Below are 22,868 nucleotides of genomic sequence, written 5' to 3' on the forward strand. Positions count from 1 at the left end.
CGCTGATCCTCAACACTGGGGCCCCACAAGGGTGCGTGCTCAGCCCCCTCCTGTACTCCCTCTTCACCCATGACTGCGTGGCCATGCAGTCATGCGTGGCCTTCCAACTCAATAATCATGTTTGCAGATGACACAACAGTAGTGGGCTTGATTACCAACAATAACAAGACAGCCTACAGGGAGGAGGTGAGGGCCCTCGGAGTGTGGTGTCAGGAAAACAACCTCTCACTCAACGTCAACAAAACAAAGGAGATGATTGTGGACTTCAGGAAACAGCAGAGGGAGCACCCCCCCTATCCACATCAACGGGACAGTAGTAGAGAAGGTGAAAAGTTTTTAAAGTTCCTTGGCGTACACATCACGGACAAACTGAAATGGTCCACCCATACAGAGAGTAGTGAAGGTGCAACAGCGCCCTCACTAACATTTACAGATGCACAATTAAGAGCATCCTGTCGTGCTGTATCACATCCTGATATGGCAACTGCACCGCCCTCAAACGCAGGGCTCTCCAGAGGGTGGTGCGGTCTGCACAACGCATCACCAGGGGCAAACTACCTGCCCTCCAGGACACCTACAGCACCCGATGTTACAGGAAGGCCAAAAAGATCATCAAGGACAACAACCACCCGAGCCACTGCCTGTTCACCCCGCTACCATCCAAAAGACGAGGTCGGTACAGGTGCATCAAAGCTGGGACCGAGAGACTGAAAAATCACTAACACAGAGAGGCTGCTGCCTACATAGACTCCAATCATTAGGCACTTTAATAAATGGATCACTAGTCACTTTAGAAAATGCATAGGGCATAGGCCTACCCACTTGGGAGCCAGACCCAGCCAATCAGAATGAGTTTTGGTTTTCGGTCCCCCACAAAAAGGGTTTATTACAGACAGAAATATGGCTCAGTTTCATCAGCTGTCTGGGTGGCTGGTCTCAGATGATCCTTCAGGGGAAGAAGTATGATGTGGAGGTCCTGGGCTGGCGTGGTAACACGTGGTCTGCAGTTGTGAGGCCGGTTGGACGTACTGCCGAATTCTCTAAAACGACGTTGGAGGTGGCTTATGGTAGAGAAATTAACATTCAATTCTCTGGCAACAGCTCTGGTGGACATTCCTGCAGTCAGCATGCCAATTGCACGCTCCCTCAACTTGAGACATCTGTGGCATTGTGTTGTGTGGCAAAACTGTACATTTTAAGGGGGCATTTTATTGTCCCCTGCACAAGGTGCATCTGTGTAATGATTATGCTGTTTAATCATCTTCTTGATATGCAACACCTGTCAGGTGAATGGATTATCTTGGCAAAGGAGAAATGCACATTAACAGGGATGTAATCAAATTTGTGCAAAAAATTGGAGAGAAATACATTTTAGTGCATATTTCAGCTCACGAAACATGGGACCAACACTTTACATGTTGCGTTTATATATAAAAAACATTATGTACATTTCTCCGATTTTTCCCAGACCTCAAAAGTGGTCTCCTGGTGTGGTTAAAGCTTTTTTGTGGACTTAGAACATCCAATTTTGTTGTTTTTCTAAAATAAACTAGGAAAAAAGGAAAACTGGAAGAACAAAACCTTTACTTTTCAAGATAATGTTGGCTATTTCATTTTTATGTTTTAATAAAATACATAATTTGAAGAAAAAACATTATTGTGGCAATTCATATCTTGCAGTAAAATTGTAAATAATACTTTAATCTCAAGAGAAGACAGGTTAAATGTTTCATGTTCTCTTAGAAAATAGTCCTAATCATATAGGCCTAGAACTATATTGATTTGTTTAACACTTTTGATTCCATATGTGTTATTTCATAGTTTAGATGTCCTCACTATTATTCTACAATGTAGAAAATAGTCAAAATAAAGACCTTTTGAATGAGTAGGTGTGTCCAAACTTTTGACTGGTACTCTGTCATGGTAGAGTAGTGTGTAATAATGTGTTGTTAAGTACTGTTTTATTGTGTGTAGCAGCAGCTAATGGGGATCCAGAATAAATACAAACATAAATACAAAAAGGAAACGTTTCAATTAGTCTACACCTGTTGTTTACTAAGCATGTGACACATGCAATTAGATTTGAATACCATAACAAATGTTTCCAATCTAGGAGGTAAACTCGATAAGGTAGTCAATCATTTCACTGTCTATTTCAGATGGAGTCAAGGCCACCAAAATAGAGCTCCTGCAAAAAACATCCCTGTGTGTTTAAAGTGTATAGCCTACTGGTGTAGAGGCTGGGGGTGTGTGCATGCGTGTGCGTGTTAATGGGTAGAGTGGCTGTGTCATGGGGGAGTTGGTGGGGGGGACAGACAGTCCTGTCTGACAATGGCTCTGGCTCTTGAGCTTATTAGGGGATTAACTCTGTGTACACATGTCCGCACCCATACAGTATGTGTACATACAGTAGTGTGTGTGGTTAGTGGGGGTGTAGGGGGTGCGTCTCCCTTGACTTTCTGGTAAGTCATTATGTGGTTCATTGCAGTTTCTATCTGTTGTGTGGTGCTAGAAGTGTTTTACATCTATTAAGTGGTTTGTCTTGTCATATTTGTTTATTTTCCAATTTGAAATGCATATTATGCATAATGGTTCTTTGTTAATAACCATACAGAATTGAGTTTAGCTGTAGAATTCATTGCAGCTGCTGTCCAAAATTTACCGAATGCAGTAAATTCACCATCTTGTTCAAATTAGAAATGTTTCAACAACTTGGGACAATTGAGCTTCTTATGAAATCTGATATCACCATAGATATTTGGTGATTGTTTTGGTGTTTAACAGTAAAGTGTTCCTTACTGTTATCAGTCTCTCTTTTGGGCAAATTAGATTATTCACTGACGTGAACGCTTGGTTTTTGGTTAGGTCTAGAGCTAAAATATTGGCTCCCGTGTGGCCCAGTGGCCTGAGGCACTGCATCTCTGTGCAAGAGGCGTCACTGCAGTCCCTGGTTCGAATCCAGGCTGCATCACATCTGGCCATGATTGGGAGTCCCATAGGGCGGCGCACAATTGGTCCAGCATTGGCAGGGGTAGGCCGTCATTGTAAATAAGAATTTGTTCTTAACTAACTCAAAGGTCAAATAAATCAATCAATAAAATAGAGCAAGGTGTGGGGGGGAATAGAACATGCTCCAAATGGGTGTGTTTTTGTGTGTGTACCTGGGTTAATAGGGGTTTGTTTAAGCAACCATCAGTGGCTCATTGTAATGTAAAGGATATGCAGGAACTGGCTTTGATGTCAATGGGCCAAACCATTGTGAGAGAGGTGGGAGTTGTGGGGGTGGTCAAGAGTGACCAATGACGGAGCTTAATGTTTTATGAGTGTTGATATGGGTAGCAACGCAGAGGCCAACAAACGAAGGCTTAAAGATAGATGGAAGTAGAGAAAGCAGGAGGAGTCTGTGGTTGCTGAGTTGAAGGTGAGGACATAGGACTTGTACAATCTGAGGTTGTGTAATAAGCTGAACCCTGACCGTTGACCCCTGTGTTATCATCCAGGTGAGGACAGGACTACACAGCAGCTCCTCCGAGGACATGGACCAGAGACTAGGAGGTAATGCATGAGCACACACATATATACACACACACACACACACACACACACACTGCACAAGACCCATACAGTATAATCAAATTATGAGGTCACAGCTGGTATCACCAGCACTAGGCACCAACTGACAAAGGATCCCATGCAGAGAGGTGCCCAGTGCACTCATTCTATCCATGAATGTTACAGATGAGGATGCAGGGTTTGCATTGACAGATTTTTGTTTTGTTATCCACCGGTGCAACATTTGAGTCATTTAGCAGACACTCGTATCCAGAGCGACTTATATTTAGTGCATTCATCTTAAGATAGCTAGGTGGGACAACCACATGTAACCACTGGTAAGTACATTTCCCCCCAATAAAGGCATTATCAGCTTAGTTGGTGCTAGTAGGAATAAGAGAATTGCAGGTTTATTTATTTGTATTTTTTAGAAGGGCTGTGGTTGAACTGTGTGGCAGAACAGTGCGTCAATTCATAGTGAGGGCACTGTGCTCCATCTAAAAAGACCAGCTTTATTTACTTAATTCATAAACTTTTGGCAGCTTTTATATACCCTTTGCCCAGGTTGTTTTCATAGTAGCTAATGTAGGACCGTGTTTTCACAGTTCTTTTTGTTTTTGGTCTCAAATCAACATACAGGGCTTCTGATAACATCGCATCAACATACAGGGCTTCTGATAACATCGCATCAACATACAGGGCTTCTGATAACATCGCATCAACATACAGGGCTTCTGATAACATCGCATCAACATACAGGGCTTCTGATAACATCGCATCAACATACAGGGCTTCTGATAACATCGCATCAACATACAGGGCTTCTGATAACATCGCATCAACATACAGGGCTTCTGATAACATCGCATCAACATACAGGGCTTCTGATGGCATCGTATCAACATACAGGGCTTCTGATAACATCGTATCAACATACAGGGCTTCTGATAACATCGCATCAACATACAGGGCTTCTGATAACATCGCATCAACATACAGGGCTTCTGATAACATCGCATCAACATACAGGGCTTCTGATAACATCGCATCAACATACAGGGCTTCTGATAACATCGCATCAACATACAGGGCTTCTGATAACATCGCATCAACATACAGGGCTTCTGATAACATCGCATCAACATACAGGGCTTCTGATAACATCGCATCAACATACAGGGCTTCTGATAACATCGCATCAACATACAGGGCTTCTGATGGCATCGTATCAACATACAGGGCTTCTGATAACATCGTATCAACATACAGGGCTTCTGATAACATCGCATCAACATACAGGGCTTCTGATAACATCGCATCAACATACAGGGCTTCTGATAACATCGCATCAACATACAGGGCTTCTGATAACATCGTATCAACATACAGGGCTTCTGATAACAACATCGTATCAGAACCAGGTGGTGGATCAGGAGAAAGAAACTTCATTATGCTCATCTCTGTGTCCGTGTGTGTGTATCTCTGTGTCCGTGTGTGTGTGAATGTTTTCTCGTAGTGTTGTCCCCTGACAGAGTGGTTGAGACCACCTCCCTGAAGGAAAGAATGGCCAAGTACCAGTCAGCCGCTACCAAAAAGGGCCCACTAGCACGCACTGTGAGTTTGTGTGTGTGTTTGTTTATTATAGATGCTATCCTACATTTTTTACACACTCCCCTCCTCTCACATTTACTCTCCTTTATTTAGGAGATACTAGGGACACCGTTGACTCAGTTACCAGACCTAAATGTCCTTTTTAGAAGGACCTCTGCTCTTGTTAAATGGTCACATTATATTTTTACATTTTAGTTATTTAGCAGACGCTCTTATCCAGAGCGACTTAGTGCATTTATCTTAAGATAGCTAGGTGGGACAATCACATATCACAGTCATAGTAAGTACAAAGTAGCTATCAGCAAAGACAGTAAGAAAAAATAAAACATTCAAGGCTAATGTAAGGATAGTGTAAATGGGAAAAGTTGCGTAACTAATGTCAAAGAAAGACCGATCATACTTCACATATTTTGTAAAGATGGCCTTGGTTTGGCATTTCATGTCTCTCTTGTCACTGTGTTCTTCTACTGATCAACCTCTATTCATCTGCAGACCAGTCAGTCAGAGCGAGAGGATAACAGGCTGAAGGAGAATGTGCCCCCTAGTGGTGTGGCTGTGGTAAGTACCTGTGTGTGTGTGTGTGTGTGTGTGTGTGTGTGCGTGTGTGGTGTGTGTGTGTGTGGTGCGTGTGAGAAAGTTGGTTTTGAGGTGGGTACGTGAGAGAGAGAGCGAGCGACTGAGTGAACATAGTGAATCTTTGACATAAACTGTGTTTGTGTGTGAAGATTAGTTAATTGGATAGGGGAGCAGCGTTTAAGCAGATACACACTGTAAACCAATCAAAGCTGATGTGCTGTGAGTAAATGAACATACAAGACTGAACATAGTCTCCTAAAATACCTGCTCTTAAACATGAATACACAGTGACAGTAAACTCATTTTTTGTACTATTTTAAATGGATGAACAAGCTATACTGTTTTTTTGGATTGCTATAACAAGGTTCTCTCTTTTTTTCTACTCAGAGCCAGGCTTTAGAGTCCTACAGCAGAAAAGTTGCTGTAGCAGAGACCAATGGTGAGTAAGCTTTAATTTCCCTCCCTATCTCGCATGATGTCAACCCCACAGCTCTTGGCTGGGGGCGCCGGGGACAGCGGGGCAACGGCTGCTCTTGCCTCTGATTGGTCCTCTGTATTCTAGGTTAAAGGGCAGAGAGGGGTGGAGTACCGACTGGGTCGTTACTCTGAGTTACTGCTCTGTGTCTAGTGAAAAGCCTGGCTCCTTTAAAAATATATATATGTATTGTTATATTGCTCTGCTCAGCTGTGACACTGACCTCCGGAGTCAAGATGAAGTCCCTGTAGTCTGACCGGTATGTTATGTGTTTGGTCTGTTTCAGGGGATGGCATGGACAAATCTAGTTTTAAGGGTAGTACCTCATCTTCATCCTCAGTCCACAGTGACTTGCCCAAGGCAGCCTGGGTGAGTTCTCTCCATAGCCTCCATCACAATGACACGTACAACTGTAGTAACATGTATTAAATCAAGGAAATCAATATAAAATCTGACAGTAAGAGTTGTTACTGACAACCACAATTCAGTGTGTGAAAGGCACATCCTTAATGTGTGTGTAGAAGTTCTGCCTTTCCGTGAGGGAGACGTGCATTACGTGCCTAAAGACAGTGTACCCGCTGGAGAGGCTGGTGGCCAACACCCAGATCTTCCACACCACCTGCTTCCGCTGTCTCCACTGCAACACCAAGCTCAGGTACTAGTAGGGATGCTCACTCACTACGGGACACTTCAAATAACATTATATTGTAATTTTGTCAATGTACTCTTTCATTCAAATGTCACATTCCAAAACATTTAGAAACCATTGGGGGAAAAGAAAAAAGAACATGTTAAAAGTATTGTCTATCGTGCATGATAATTCTATCTTTTCAATATGCCTTTTTAATTGGATTTATCCCAAGCTGAATCGATTGGAGTAACATTAGCTTTGAAATGTACATTTTGTTTCAGTGACCGGTGTCTTGTCTGCATCTAGCTATTGTATGTTTTTTTGCTGCTCTCTGCTGTTCAGCCTGGGGAGCTATGCCTCTCTACATGGTAAGGTCTACTGCAAGCCCCACTTCAGCCAGCTGTTCAAGGCCAAAGGCAACTACGACGAGGGCTTTGGCCGCCGCCCCCACAAGGACCTGTGGACGCCCCGTGCCGAGGAAGAGGAGGAAGAAGGAGTAGACCGGGTAGTGGAGAAGAGGTCTACGGAGCGGGCAGAAAGAGCTGTGGTGGTGTCCCATCCAGCCGAGACACCACTCTCCCCAGCCAAGCAGTCCAGCCCCATGGTGGAGGAGTTTCCCCTGGCCAAGGTGACAGACCTGACTGCCTCTCACGAGACACACAGCCACATTTCCTCCGCCGAGAAAATACCAGAGGCCCGCAGGCTTAGGGTTGCCTGGCCCCCTCCTGCTGACAGTTATGCTGGAGCCTCTCCTGCTCTGGAGGGTGGTGGTGTGGGCCGGCCCTGGAGGGCCAAGTGGCCCCCGGAGGGCGAGGTGTCATCGTCCACCCTGAGCCCCGACAGGGCCGAGCTGAAGAGCCTCAGGAGGAGCTCGTCTCTGAAGGAGCGCAATCGGCCCTTCTCGGTGGCCCCCAGCCTCACCAACACCAATGCCCTGGGGCCACGGGAGCACCGCCATCCCCTCAAATCCCTGATGGAGAGGAGGGGGTCGCTGGAGGACAGCTGCTCCACGCTTAAGGAACCAGAACCCCAACTCCAGAGGGGGAGAGAGGAGGAGAAAGAGGGGAGCAGGCCCACACCGCCCAGCAGCAGTGCAGTGAACGGAGAGATCAGCTGCGAGGAGGTGGAGAGTCTCCCAGCAACGCAGGACAAGAAAGAAGAGCCGATGAAGAAAGGAAAAGAAGCAGCAATGGAGGATGAAGAGGAAAGGGCTTCTTTAAAATGCGAAAGTGCCTCTCCAGACATCCTAGCATCTCCGCCCCCGCAGCCCAAACACAACCGCAGCTCCCAGGACGTGGGCTTCTGGGAGGGGGAGGAGGGAGGCGAAGGAGAGGGGGAACAGCTCACCATAGAGGAGATGATCAAGAGGAACCGCTATTATGAGGAAGATGAGGAGGAAGAGGAAGATGACGTCTGAATAGACACTCAGCTCTGAATCGGACTAGATTTAGACCGGACACACACCATGGACACACACCAACATATTATGTCCCTAGTACTCCCTGTCCACTTTATAAAACCCAGGGAGTTCTTAAAAGTGCAGGGACACAACAATTGTGATTTTTCTCTGTTTGGGTGTAATTTGTGATCATTTTGAGTGTTTGTTTCGTTCACAGTAGAAAAGTTAGCAATACATCAGTCTTACTACACTACATTGAACCAAATAGCCTGATTATTTTAGTGATTTCTGAGGGAGCCTGATAGAAGGGACTGGTAGATTGTAGACGGTTGGATTAAAAACATTTAGTACCGTTTTGTATTTTTACGCTGGAAAGGCTGGTCTGTGTCTTTTTTAAACTGGGAGTGAATACAGTTACGATCTTTATGATACACAGCCCTGATTGGCGGATAGGATACACAGCCCTGATTGGCGGATAGGGTTGTCTAGACCAGGGTTTCCTAAACTCGGTCCTGGGGCCTCCCCTGAGTGCACGTTTTGGTTTTTGCCCTAGCACTACACAGCTGATTCAAATAACCAACTCATCATCAAGCTTTGATTATTTGAATCAGCTGTGTAGTGTTAGGGCAAAAACCAAAATATGCACCCAGGGTGGGCTCCAGTACTGAGTTTGGGAAAACCTGGCCTAGACCCTAGAGCAGGGGTATTCAACTCTTACCCTACGAGCTCCGGAGCTTGCTGGTTTTCTGTTCTACTTGATCATTAATTGTACCCGGTCTAAATCAGTCCCTGATTAGAGGGGAACAATGAAAAACTCAGTGGAACTAGCTTGGAGGTCCAGAGATGAGTTTGAGGGCTCTAGAGCCTACAACTTCAGAGTAGGACGATACATATTATGCAAATAAAAGATGACTGGTCATTGGTCAGAAAAATCAGATTGTGATGTAATGCTGTGGGCCAAAAACTACATCCCCTTTTTTTCAAAAGCTGTTACACTAAAAGGGCATCATCAACATTTTCACAATTTCAGTGTTATTTCGGAAATATCAATAAAAAAGGGAAATCACGTTTGACTGCACTGCCCCTTTAAGTGGCCTAGTTAGTACAAACCACTGCCAGATGGATTCCAGGATCAGAGCTGCTTTAAATAATCACAAGCAGACGCTTCATGGGTTTGATAGTACTTGATCTTGTAATATACCTTAAGAATCAAAAAAGGCTTGTGACAGAATGTGGTAATTTGATCCGGGATGACTAAACCAACAACCAATGTACTATCTGTGATGTATGTTTGGGTCCTTTCCCTTCCTGGATGTATATTTGTAGTTGTCCTTTGACACAGTGCCTGTTTTAAATTGTATAAAATGCATCCTATTTTATAATGAATTTAGAAAACTGGATAAATACAGATTATTATATTTACCCTCAATGTTTTATACTTAATTTTTTTGGGTCCTCCATAAAGTAATCTTGGAATTGTACGTCTCGAGACGACCAAAGTGTTTGAAATAAATAATAAATGTTCTATCATTGATACATCTGTTGTCTTGTTTCAGTACATGAACTAAGGCCGTGATTCAATACGATCGCCCTTGTAGCCAGCTTTGAAAGGCAATGTTTCCGCGTTTTTGACATCACATTCATGGTGAATGCTGTAAATGTCAGCCCAATTGGAAATTACCTTTTAAATGTCAGATCTGCGTTTATAGCGTGCTTAACTCAGTACAGTGTTATGATACTGATGATTTGTCGCCACAGATTGTTTATTTACCTTTCTACTGTTGTGGCTAGATGGAAAAGGCCTACAGCGCCATCTATTGGTCGTGTAAGGGACAACAGTTGACATCTGTAGCATTGTAGCTAAGCCTAACCCTTTTCCTAACCTCTTTCTTAAACTGCCACGTTAATTATCCTAACTTGCAATTTAAACAAACCATCTGTGGGTACAAATCAGCAGTATCACCCATAGAGAATGATAGAGGCCTCTAGGTGCCAAAAGTCCGTATTAGAATGGGCAGCGCCATTTGAAGGCTTCCAACATTTTAATGTAGGCCTACTCCATCTAGCCACAACGGTAGAAACATAAACTAACCATCTGTGGTGACAAATCATCAGTATCATTACACCAGATTGAACCCCAGCCTTAAAGGGCACGTAGCAGCTATTTCTCAATGTCAGAAATGCATATACTAGTAACTTCGAGCACTCCAAGAAAACATTCCCAAATTACAAACTCTTAAATACATTTGTATAATACTGTAATATTGTTCTAAAAGTTGGGTTTGAGGTTTTCTCCAAATCAGCTCTAACTTCAAAAATAATCCCAAAACACTCCGTGGTCAGCGTCACAAAGCGCGTAATAACAAAATTCATGCTCACCCTTCATGTACTAGTGGGTTAAAACAAATACTTCTGGACTAGTGGTATGGAGCTAGCTTGGTCATCAAGATGACCAAGATTTGTATGGTAGCAGGGTGTGGTAACACTTGCTATGCTAATGTGAGTATGCCTCTATGGCCACGCAAATGAAACACTTTGTAAAAAGTGGGATACATTTGTGAGAATAAGGCGGGCGAATTGGGCATCTACTCGTCAATCTGTCTCTGCGGCCAGCCAACCACCCCCTCGAGAAGAGAATGGACCCCGGAAAGAAAAGCTTGCTTGTCCACCTAAGAGCTATTGTGCCAGAGCGGCAAGGCCAGGCTGGGGAGAGAAGGCCACAACAGTAGCACATGGGAGCCGGCTCTAGGGGCAGCAGAACACCTCATTGTTCTGTCAGGACTGAGGTTCAGTAGTTAGTAGAGCAGGGAGATTGAACTGCCTACCACAGGGCTCTGTTTTATAGGACCTTTGTGGACTGTGCTTTACTGAAACAGCTTTTTTCTGTAACATCAAGGTGATGTGCTGCTACGCTCATCATCAGAGAGGAGAATCTTGTCCATTCTCATCTGCTCAGAATAGATTTTAATGCAGAGACAAGAATGGTATCCACAAGTTTATCTGACTCTAAGTAAATAAAGGGCCTCATTGCCAAAATCCAGAAGCATCCCTTAAACTAGCCAAATGACACGTTAAGGAGAAAACACATCGCACCGAATGACGATCTGCCGTTCATTTGGCGCAGTGTGTTTTAGGGACCACCTGCCAGTAGGTGCCCCTTTCTAAATTTCTAGCGGTCACGTTTGATGCCAGAGCTCTTTTGACCAGCAGGTGCCACTAGTGTACACTGTGTTGATTAAAGCCTAGAGTAATGAACCTATTTGACACAATGGGCTGTAAAACCTCAACGCTTCAAGACGCTTCGTTTCCCCATCACTAAAAAATTACGTCCGGCACTCTGTTCAAAGGTGTTAAGTAGTTTTGGCTGGTAAATGCTACCGGTGTTTCCGTGCCTTTATGAAAACCCTTGCCAGCCAGCTCATATATATATATATATATACAGTGGGGAGAACAAGTATTTGATACACTGCCGATTTTGCAGGTTTTCCTACTTACAAAGCATGTAGAGGTCTGTAATTTTTATCATAGGTACACTTCAACTGTGAGAGACGGAATCTAAAACAAAAATCCAGAAAATCACATTGTATGATTTTTAAGTAATTCATTTGCATTTTATTGCATGACATAAGTATTTGATCACCTACCAACCAGTAAGAATTCCGCCTCTCACAGACCTGTTAGTTTTTCTTTAAGAAGCCCTCCTGTTCTCCACTCATTACCTGTATTAACTGCACCTGTTTGAACTCGTTACCTGTATAAAAGACACCTGTCCACACACTCAATCAAACAGACTCCAACCTCTCCACAATGGCCAAGACCAGAGAGCTGTGTAAGGACATCAGGGATAAAATTGTAGACCTGCACAAGGCTGGGATGGGCTACAGGACAATAGGCAAGCAGCTTGGTGAGAAGGCAACAACTGTTGGCGCAATTATTAGAAAATAGAAGAAAATAGAAGAAGTTCAAGATGATGGTCAATCACCCTCGGTCTGGGGCTCCATGCAAGATCTCACCTCGTGGGGCATCAATGATCATGAGGAAGGTGAGGGATCAGCCCAGAACTACACGGCAGGACCTGGTCAATGACCTGAAGAGAGCTGGGACCACAGTCTCAAAGAAAACCATTAGTAACACACTACGCCGTCATGGATTAAAATCCTGCAGCGCACACAAGGTCCCCCTGCTCAAGCAGGCGCATGTCCAGGCCCGTCTGAAGTTTGCCAATGACCATCTGGATGATCCAGAGGAGGAATGGGAGAAGGTCATGTGGTCTGATGATTAAAAAATAGAGCTTTTTGGTCTAAACTCCACTCGCCGTGTTTGGAGGAAGAAGAAGGATGAGTACAACCCCAAGAACACCATCCCAACCGTGAAGCATGGAGGTGGAAACATCATTCTTTGGGGATGCTTTTCTGCAAAGGGGACAGGACGACTGCACCGTATTGAGGGGAGGATGGATGGGGCCATGTATTGCGAGATCTTAGCCAACAACCTCCTTCCCTCAGTAAGAGCATTGATGATGGGTCGTGGCTGGGTCTTCCAGCATGACAACGACCCGAAACACACAGCCAGGGCAACTAAGGAGTGGCTCCGTAAGAAGTATCTCAAGGTCCTGGAGTGGCCTAGCCAGTCTCCAGACCTGAACTCAATAGAAAATCTTTGGAGGGAGCTGAAAGTCCGTATTGCCCAGCGACAGCCCCGAAACCTGAAGGATCTGGAGAAGGTCTGTATGGAGGAGTGGGCCAAAATCCCTGCTGCAGTGTGTGCAAACCTGGTCAAGAACTACAGGAAACGTATGATCTCTGTAATTGCAAACAAAGGATTCTGTACCAAATATTAAGTTCTGCTTTTCTGATGTATCAAATACTTATGTCATGCAATAAAATGCTAATTAATTACTTAAAAATCATACAATGTGATTTTCGGGATTTTTGTTTTAGATTCCGTCTCTCACAGTTGAAGTGTACCTATGATAAAAATTACAGACCTCTACATGCCTTGTAAGTAGGAAAATCTGCAAAATCAGCAGTGTATCAAATACTTGTTCTCCCCACTGTATATGAGCTCTCTCTCTCTCTCTCTCTATATATATATATATATGAGAGAGATCATGAGCAGATGAGCTCCCAAATTTTTCAGCATGTTTTTAAAATTAGATAGATTTAGTTAGACAAACATCAATTTTTTTGTCAGGGACATATACAGGATGCTACCCTCTACATCATAACCTTCACTCCAAATCAAAACTCCAAACCTACAACCTGATTTTTGGATGGAATTCCTTGGAATGCTTCCTACACTCAATGATTATTATTCACAAACTATACATCAAATGCTCTGGCAAACAAGCAGAGACCTGAAAACACTATCCAACCTGGAGCTGAGTGAGTAATGCTTAGTCTGAAGCAATTTTTTATTTTCAAAAGCCAATAACAATTATATTTTTTACTTAACAAGGACTGAATGCTCAGGCTACCAAGCTTTGCTAGGACAAAGAGTTACAACTTCAATTAGCACTGACGTGTGAAGCGAGAGGTGTCGAAGCCTTTGAGCCCAACTAATGGCAGGCTACCCCACCCAGATCCAGAGGCCTTGAAGCCTCCTCCTGCTGTTCAGAGACGTGTTCCCCTGGCATTTTCTACAAGAAATCTGACTCCAGAAATAAAGGTTTCTCCCAAGTGGGTGTGACGCCTACTCCCATTGCCTGCTGCACTGCTGCTTGGATTCCACCTGGCGATCTGTTCACCGTCTGCCCTGGCCTGTCTGGTACAGGTACCCCCACCATACTCCCCCCCCCTCTCTCCCGAGGTTTCGCTCGCCTCCAGCACACACGCACTGTTGGGGCGAATGACTCTGAACTTACAATGGCTAGCCCCAAGTTGTTATATATATTATTTTTTTGTTGTGCATTTTAATATTTAACTCATGACTCCTGCATGCTTTGTTGACTACAAACTTTCATTGCCCAACCGTGGGACATACTATGTTTGTTCCCACATTCGGGACTCTCTCTATTGGTTACACAGACTTTTGGCCTCCCATCCCATTCTAACCACCTCTTGCCGGCTTTGTATTCATGTTGCCTGATGAAATTGCTGTACAATATGATCTTGTTGCCATCTGATGCACATTGATGTCATAAATCAGCACTGCAGAGCTCTCCCTGTACTATGCCGTGCCTTGATTGTATTACTGTTGATGATATCTGGAAATGTATATGTCATCCTGGTCCATCTACTGTTGCTAGCCCCAATTCTGACTTGTGCTCTGATATCTGCTTCTCTGATTTCTGCTCTCGTAAAAGCCTGGGTTTTCAGCACGTTAACACTAGAAGCTTATTACCTAAAATTGATCAATTGAAATTGTGGGTTCACAGCTCCAATCCAGATGTTGTTGGTCATTACTGAGACGTGGTTAAGGAAGAGTGTTTTGAATACTGATATTAACCTTTCTGTTTATAACCTTTTTCGGCAAGACAGATCTTCCAAAGTGGCAATCTTTACCAAGGATCACCTTCAGTGCTCGGTTGTCTCCACCAAGTCTGTCCCAAAACAATTTGATTTGCTGGTTTTAAGTATTCAACTTTCAAATAGCTCTTTGTTGACTGTTGCTGGGTGCTATTGTCCTCTGATCAGCACCGGCCTGTACCCTAACTGCCCTAAGCTCTCTCCTGGCCCCTTACACCAAGTCTGAATTTGTCCTGCTAGGCAACCTAAACTGGGACATTTAACATTTAACCACCTGACCATGTCCTGAAGCAATGGGACTCCCTTAATCTTTCTCAGATTATTACCAATCCCACAAACTATGGCTCCAAACACCCAGAAAAGGCTACTCTTCTTGATGTTATCCTCACGAATAATCCTGATAGGTATCAGTCTGGTGTTTTCTGTAATGACCTTAGTGATCACTGTTTTACAGCCTGTGTTCATAATGGCTGCTCAGTGAAACGACCTGTCCTGATTTGTCATAGACGCTTGCTAAAAAACTTTAATGAACAAGCCTTCCTTCATGAACTGGCCTCTGTAAAATGGTATAGAATCAGCTTGATCCCCTCTATCGAAGATGCTTGGACCTTCTTTTTTGAAGGTCCAACCTTAAATGTCCTCAATGATGTCACCATTGCCCTTGATTCTAAGCAATATCGTGGTGCCATTTTTATTTACTTGGCCAAAGCTTTTGATACGGCAGACCATTCCATTCTTGTGGGCCGGCTAAGGAGTATTGGTGTCTCTGAGGGGACTTTGGCCTGGTTTGCTAACTACCTCTCTCAAAGAGTGCAGTGTATAAAGTCAGAAAATCTGCTGTCTCAGCCAATGCCTGTCATCAAGGGAGTACCCCAAGGCTCAATCCTAGGCCCCACGCTCTTCTCAATTTACATCAACAACATAGCTCATGCAGTCTCTCATCCATTTATATGCAGATGATACAGTCTTATACTCAGCTGGCCCCTCCCTGGATTTTGTGTTACATGCTCTACAACAAAGCTTTCTTAGTGTCCAACAAGCTTTCTCTACCCTTAATCTTGTTCTGAACACCTCCAAAACAAAGGTCATGTGGTTTTTGTAAGGATAATGCCCCTCTCCCCACAGGTGTGATTACTACCTCTGAGGGTTTAGAGCTTGAGGTGGTCACCTCATACAAGTACTTGGGAGTATGGCTAGACAGTACACTGTCCTTCTCTCAGCATATATCAAAGCTGCAGGCTAAAGTTAAATCTAGACTTAGTTTCCTCTATCGTAGACGCTCCTCTTTCACCCCAGCTGCCAAACTAACCTTGATTCAGATGACCATCCTACCCATGCTAGATTACGGAGACATCATTTAGAGATCAGCAGGTAAGGGTGCTCTCGAGCGGCTAAATGTTCTTTACCATTCGGCCATCAGATTTACCACTAATGCTCCTTATAGGACACATCACTGCACTCTATACTCCTCTGTAAACTGGTCATCTCTGTATACCCGTCGCAAGACCCACTGGTTGATGCTTATTTATAAAACCCTCTTAGGCCTCACTCCCCCTTATCTGAGATATCTACTGCAGCCCTCATCCTCCACATACAACACCCGTTCTGCCAGTCACATTCTGTTAAAGGTCCCCAAAGCACATACATCCCTGGGTCGCTCGTCTTTTCAGTTCGCTGCAGCTAGCGACTGGAATGAGCTGCAACAAACACTCAAACTGGACAGTTTTATCTCAATCTCTTCATTCAAAGATTCAATCATGGACACTCTTACTGACAGTTGTGGCTGCTTTGCGTGATGTATTATTGTCTCTACCTTCTTACCCTTTGTGCCGTTGTCTGTGCCCAATAATGTTTGTACCATGTTTTGTGCTGCTACCATGTTGTTGTCATGTTGTGTTGCTACCATGCTGTGTTGTCTTAGGTCTCTCTTTATGTAGTGTTGTCTCTCTTGTTGCGATGTGTGTTTTGTCCTATATTTATATGTTTTTTTAAATCCCCGTCCACGCAGGTCTTTTTCCTTTTGGTAGGCCGTCATTGTAAATAAGAATTTGTTCTTAATTAACTGACTTGACTAGTTAAATAAAATAATATAATATAGCTCCCTCTGCTGGCTATAAGTCTTTCATCCAAATGAGAGAGAAAAAACACACAAAGCAGGCCATCCTATATAAATAGATACTCATCTTTATTTATAAACATTGCATACAAGTGCACAATTTAGAGGTGACACATACATTCATATCAATGATTAAATGAACCTAATTGGTGACTAATATGAAATCAAATGACACTCGGTCAGGAACAGTTAGTGCATGATCTTCAGTTTTTTAAATCATTAAATACAATCAATCAGCACATTGCTTGAGTACAGTTCTGATATTACAGAAGATTAATCAAAACAAATTAAAATGGTCTAGAAAGGCAGATCTTGATTAAGTATTTCATTTAACCTGTCATTCCACAATATAAATGAACCTCAAATGCCTGTAGTAATGCATCATAATACAGTATATCTACAATAAAGTGCTCGTGATAAAATGATATGGCATTATCATAGTCTTAGAAAAAAATGACATAACACAACATCCTAGTTATAGTCATTTGGATTTTGGCATACCTGAGTTGTATTTCTTGTCTGTGGGTTACATTTTTTCAGCATTTTGAATACATTCCTTTAATAATCTCAAAATATAGTTGAACTAATAAGACTTGAATGATTGTTGCTAAAGACCTGGGATTGGTCCAGCATCTCTTTAAACTGGTTCTAGCATTTTTTATTGACATGACAAAAGTAAGCACTTTGAGGCACCCATACAGTATAGTATAGTATAGTCAGTATAGTCTAGGTCCCGTGTGGCTCAGTTGGTAGAGCATGGCGCTTGCAACGCCAGGGTTGTGGGTTCATTCCCCACGGGGGGACCAGGATGAATATGTATGAACTTTCCAATTTGTAAGTCGCTCTGGATAAGAGCGTCAGCTAAATGCCTTAAATGTAAATGTTAAATGTAGTCTTGACATATCAGCTTTGAATAATATTAATCTTCATACTATCTAGTAGCATGAGTTTCCTCTACTGATAGGAGTCAACCCAGAGTAAACTAAACTGAGGTGGGACTTCCCAGACAACATGCTGGATCCAGGAGTGATGTGAAGAAGAGGGATACTGCACTGTGACGACTCCAAACAAACTCCCATATTGGTCTAGCGTCATCCTCCCGACAGGGCCTCTAGCCTTTTGGGGCCCTAAGCGAAATTTTGTTGGCCAATTCTGCCCATTTTGCCAAGGGGCAGATTTTTTTCTTCTGTTTTAAAGTCAATTTCCCGTAATTCTTCACATTTTGCCATGTTAATGATATCTGAGTGAAAGTGACTAACAAAAGCAATGGGCCCCTGGGCATGCATCCTGCGTGACCTGTCAGTATTCGACCATATTTACTACAAGTTTAGATAGCTGGCAAGAATAATTTACCAATCTAAAAATAGTTAGCTGACATGGTTAATTGAGTGACTGTCAGTGACTGACATACCAAGAGGATAATTGCTGATGCACAACCACATTTTTTGGGGGGGCCCCCTAGTGGCTTGGAGCCATAAGGGACCGCTTATGCCTGGAGCTGGCCCTGTCCTCCGAGTTTGTGGTGTGTGTGTGTGTCTGTCTGTGTTGGAGCCACTTCTCTCTGGTCATGTCCCTACTCTCTTCACTCCATCCTCCCCCTCTCCTCTCACCCGCTTAGGGGGTGCAGGTCCACCCTGACCTTTTCCCCGGTGCTCATCATGCCGATGGTAGGATAGAACCCCCCTGCTGGCACTGCCACCTCCTTGCGGCCCACCACCTTCCCATTCCGTGTGAAGAACACCTAGCACAACACAAGGGGGCGACAGTGAGCTACTATTCACACTAGGGTTGGGGTTGATTCCATTTAAATGAATTTAGGATATGAACAAAAGTGACAAATTATTCTTAAAATTCAGTGCCTACTGTTTTACCACTCCTATATCAAATCAGAACACATCACATAAAACCCTAACTAATTCAACATAACCCCTCTTCTGCCTCTCACAGAGCTGACGCTCTGGCCCTGTTTGAAGGTTTGCTGATGTAGACAAAAAGAGTCTCTCACCACGACCTTCCTCCCCTCCTGCTCCCCCTCCAGTTCCTCCCCATCCTCCTCCTCGTCGTTCATATAGAGGTCGTTCTGGACACGCCGCTGCTTAGGCCGCAACTCCGAGTCCCCGTCGTCACTGTCATCTGAGGGAACCACATATGCTCAGAAAGACAGACACATGGCGAGACAGACAGATTGATAGACAGGGAGAACGAGGATACAGTTAACTAAGTATACTATTCAAAATCCCCACTCACATTTGCTGCTTTATTACATTTTTTATAATCTAATGACATTATTTGTTTTATGGTTGTCTGTCTCAGATGGCAGCAGCCTAATGGTGCACTCACCTCCACTGTCCAGGATGTAGTCCCGTGGGAACATGATGCCACAGCCCATGACGTCCCCCTCAAAACAGCGAGGGCCAAAGGCGTCCCCCACCCCACTACCCTGGAAGAGCTTCCCATCATCTGAGAGAGAGGGAAGGAGAAAAGAGAGAGAGAGTGTGTGTGTGTGTGTGTGTGTGTGTATATGAGAGAGCATGTATGCAAGTTTGAATCATTCGGTATTTCAATTTCATGCAAATTCAATCAGTTCAGAGTAAACAGAAAATTCCTACTTCAATGAATCTCCTAAATTAACTGAATTGAAAAGGAAAATGAGCCCAGAACTTCCAAATGAGTGAGATGATTGAGACTGACTGCTGTGTGCTGAGCTAGAACATTAACTTAAAACTCCATTTGTCCTCATCTCAACCTCCCTCGGCAGTGGAATAGTCAACCAGAGGTCAGGGGGAATGCGAGAGGAAAGAGCTACTTTCTCATCCTTAGGGTGGATTTTAGGAAGAGAGAAACAATGACATGGAACAGATGAAACATGAAGAGATCACTAGGTGGGGCTCCACCTAATCACCACTTTGGCAGATAAGCAGCGATAAACACACAGGCTTATCATAACAGTAACACACTGATAATGGTATCCCACCATTCATGGAGACTTGGACAACTCTCAGCTTCTCTCGCAATCTCTGGCTGAGCCCTACATGGCACCCTATTCCCTACATAGTGCACTACTTTTGACCAGAGCCCTATGGGCAGGAAGGGTACCACAGGAGTCGGTCTGACCAATAATTAGTATCATGCATGGCAAGCAGGTACAGAGACAGAAACATTCAAGCAACAAACCAAACCATCATGCAGGAACACTTGCAGACGGACAGATACAGACACTACATGACTCAGGACACTCACCTGCATGATAGGCTATGGAGCCCCTGCTCCAGCCAGGGTGTCTGTTTTTGGGGTAATCCTGTAAAATTAAGTGATATGTCAATGAGGTCTCATTTGACTCATACGAGGTGTCTGTGTATCTAATGACACCTTCCTGATACTGATTAATAGTGTGCGTGCGCACATTTAAATTCAGCAAAAAAATAAACTTCCCTTTTTCAGGACCCTGTCTTTCAAAGATAATTCGTAGAAATCCAAATAACTTCCCAGATCTTCATTGTAAAGGGTTTAAACACTGTTTAAACATGCTTGTTCAATGAACCATAAACAATTAATGAACATGCATCTGTGGAACGGTCGTTAAGACACTAACAGCTTACAGACGGTAGGCAATTAAGGTCACAGTTATGAAAACTTAGGACACTAAAGAGGCCGTTCTACTGGCTCTGAAAAACACCAAAAGAAAGATGCCCAGGGTCCCTGCTCATCTGCGTGAACGTGCTTTAGGCATGCTGCAAGGAGGCATGAGGACTGCAGATGTAGCCAGGGCAATAAATTGCAATGTCCGTACTGTGAGACGCCTAAGACAGCGCTACAGGGAGACAGGACGGAGAGCTGATCGTCCTCGCAGTGGCAGACCACGTGTAACAACACCTGCACAGGATCGGTACATCCGAACATCACACCTGCGGGACAGGTATAGGATGGCAACAATAACTGCCTGAGTTACACCAGGAACGCACAATCCCTCCATCAGTGCTCAGACTGTCCGCAATAGGCTGAGAGAAGCTGGACTGAAGGCTTGTAGGCCTGTTGTAATAGGCCTGTTGTAAGGCAGGTTCTCACCAGACATCACCGGCAACAACGTCGCCTATGGGCACAAACACACTGTTGCGGGACCAGACAGGACTGGCAAAAAATGCTCTTCACTGACGAGTCGCGCTTTTGTCTCACCAGGGGTGATGGTCGGATTCGTGTTAATCGCCGAAGGAATGAGCGTTACACCGAGGCCTGTACTCTGGAGCGGGATCGATTTGGAGGTGGAGGGTCCGTCATGGTCTGGGGCGGTGTGTCACAGCATCATCGGACTGAGCTGGTTGTCATTGCAGGCAATCTCAACGCTGTGCGTTACAGGGAAGACATCCTCCTCCCTCATGTGGTACCCTTCCTGCAGGCTCATCCTGACATGACCCTCCAGCATGACTATGCCACCAGCCATACTGCTCATTCTGTGTGTGATTTCCTGCAAGTCAGGAATGTCAGTGTTCTGCCATGTCCAGCGAAGAGCCCGGATCTCAATCCCATTGAGCACGTCTGGGACCTGTTGGATCGGAGGGTGAGGGCTAGGGCCATTCCCCCCAGACATGTCCGGGAACTTGCAGGTGCCTTGGTGGAAGAGTGGGGTAACATCTCACAGCAAGAACTGGCAAATCTGGTGCAGTCCATGAGGAGGAGATGCACTGCAGTACTTAATGCAGCTGGTGGCCACACCAGATACTGACTGTTACTTTTGGTTCAGGGACACATTATTCAATTTCTGTTAGTCACATGTCTGTGGAACTTGTTCAGTTTATGTCTCAGTTGTTGAATCTTGTTATGTTCATACAAATATGTACACGTTAAGTTTGCTGAAAATAAACGCAGTTGACAGTGAGGACGTTTCTATTTTTGCTGAGTTTGTGTGTGTTTGTTTCATTGATTTAGTTTCCTGCCAATGTGCCATTGAGCCCCCAGGTGATCCAACAGAAACCCCAACAAAGGCCCAGTGTTGTAGCTGATAAGATCTGAAGATGAGTCACATTTAATGGGGGTGCACCCTGTCCATCAGCCCATACAATGGAAGTCCTCATGAAGGAACAATAAGAGCATTTATTTTCTAGTTCTTCAGCCAGCCTCCTCTACTCCATCTCTGCAATACATTTTGACACATAAGGGTCATTAAAATGATCTGGATTTGCAGCCATAAAACACTATGATGAGTCACTGCTACTCTGAAGACACCATTTGTTAAAGGCTTTACCCACAGCAACCGCTATCCATTAATGAAACAGCTTTCTCAAAACACTCAGATGCTAATCTTTAACACACCGTGGGTAACATCAGCTGGGGATGGCGTCACCGGAGCTAATAGCCCTAGCTTCTATGATGGTATTATTCACTGAAACACACAGTAACAAAGACATGTACTGTGGCGCCACCAGGTCACGACTAATGCTAACTGGTTTAGAGAAGAATGAAAAGAGAGCTGCCTTTGTGCCAATGGAAGCCGCTATGGCCACAGTGGCAAGGGCTTTATTGGTACAGATATGGAGAGATAAAGACACAGGGAGGAGAGGACAGTGGATAAAGAGAGGGTCAGATAGTGGGAGAGGTATGGAGATGGACAGGTGAGGCAATGGAGAGATGAGATTAAATGGGAGTATGTTTAAGGGATGAAAAAGTTAAGATGAAGACCATGATAGATGAGAAAGAAAGAGATGGAGAGGTAGGAGACCGAGAGATAGAGTGACACAGGAATGTGTATCACACCATCCCACTGTTCTCCAATAAAAAAGAGGAGTCAAAGTTGTCACTGATCTGCTTTCACAAGTGGTTTATCAACGGGGATGACATCCGCCTTTGATTTTTCCTGTGAGAGGTAATGGTTCACAATCAACACATTAATGAGAGGATGGCTCATTGGGCCTGATAGGAGGTGAAGGTGAGCAGTGGAAGTCTGAAACCTCAGGAATGGCAGACTGCTGGATTTATGATGTCCCACCAGAACCGCCGACTGCTCCAGAAAACAATCCCAGGAAAACAAATCAGTGAAATCACAGAGC

General features: G+C 44.2%; 1 protein-coding gene across 4 annotated transcripts in view; it reads left to right on the forward strand.

The window, feature by feature from the left end:
• LOC139535895 (LIM domain and actin-binding protein 1-like) overlaps positions 1-9,780 on the forward strand; it is a 49,968-nt gene extending 40,188 nt beyond the window's left edge. For 3 of the 4 annotated variants that reach the window (XM_071335776.1, XM_071335778.1, XM_071335780.1), the window contains 7 exons: positions 3,501-3,555; positions 5,069-5,166; positions 5,656-5,721; positions 6,127-6,178; positions 6,501-6,583; positions 6,736-6,869; positions 7,188-9,780. In XM_071335776.1, coding sequence (XP_071191877.1) covers positions 3,501-3,555; positions 5,069-5,166; positions 5,656-5,721; positions 6,127-6,178; positions 6,501-6,583; positions 6,736-6,869; positions 7,188-8,262 — 1,563 coding nt within the window. In that variant the 3' untranslated portion in view covers positions 8,263-9,780. The remainder of the gene's footprint in view (positions 1-3,500; positions 3,556-5,068; positions 5,167-5,655; positions 5,722-6,126; positions 6,179-6,500; positions 6,584-6,735; positions 6,870-7,187) is intronic. The other variant, XM_071335779.1, reaches the window with a different exon arrangement.
• Positions 9,781-22,868: the final 13,088 nt, after the last annotated feature.

This window comes from Salvelinus alpinus, chromosome 12 (assembly GCF_045679555.1).
Source record: "Salvelinus alpinus chromosome 12, SLU_Salpinus.1, whole genome shotgun sequence".
In the NCBI taxonomy this organism is placed as follows: Eukaryota; Metazoa; Chordata; class Actinopteri; order Salmoniformes; family Salmonidae; genus Salvelinus; species Salvelinus alpinus.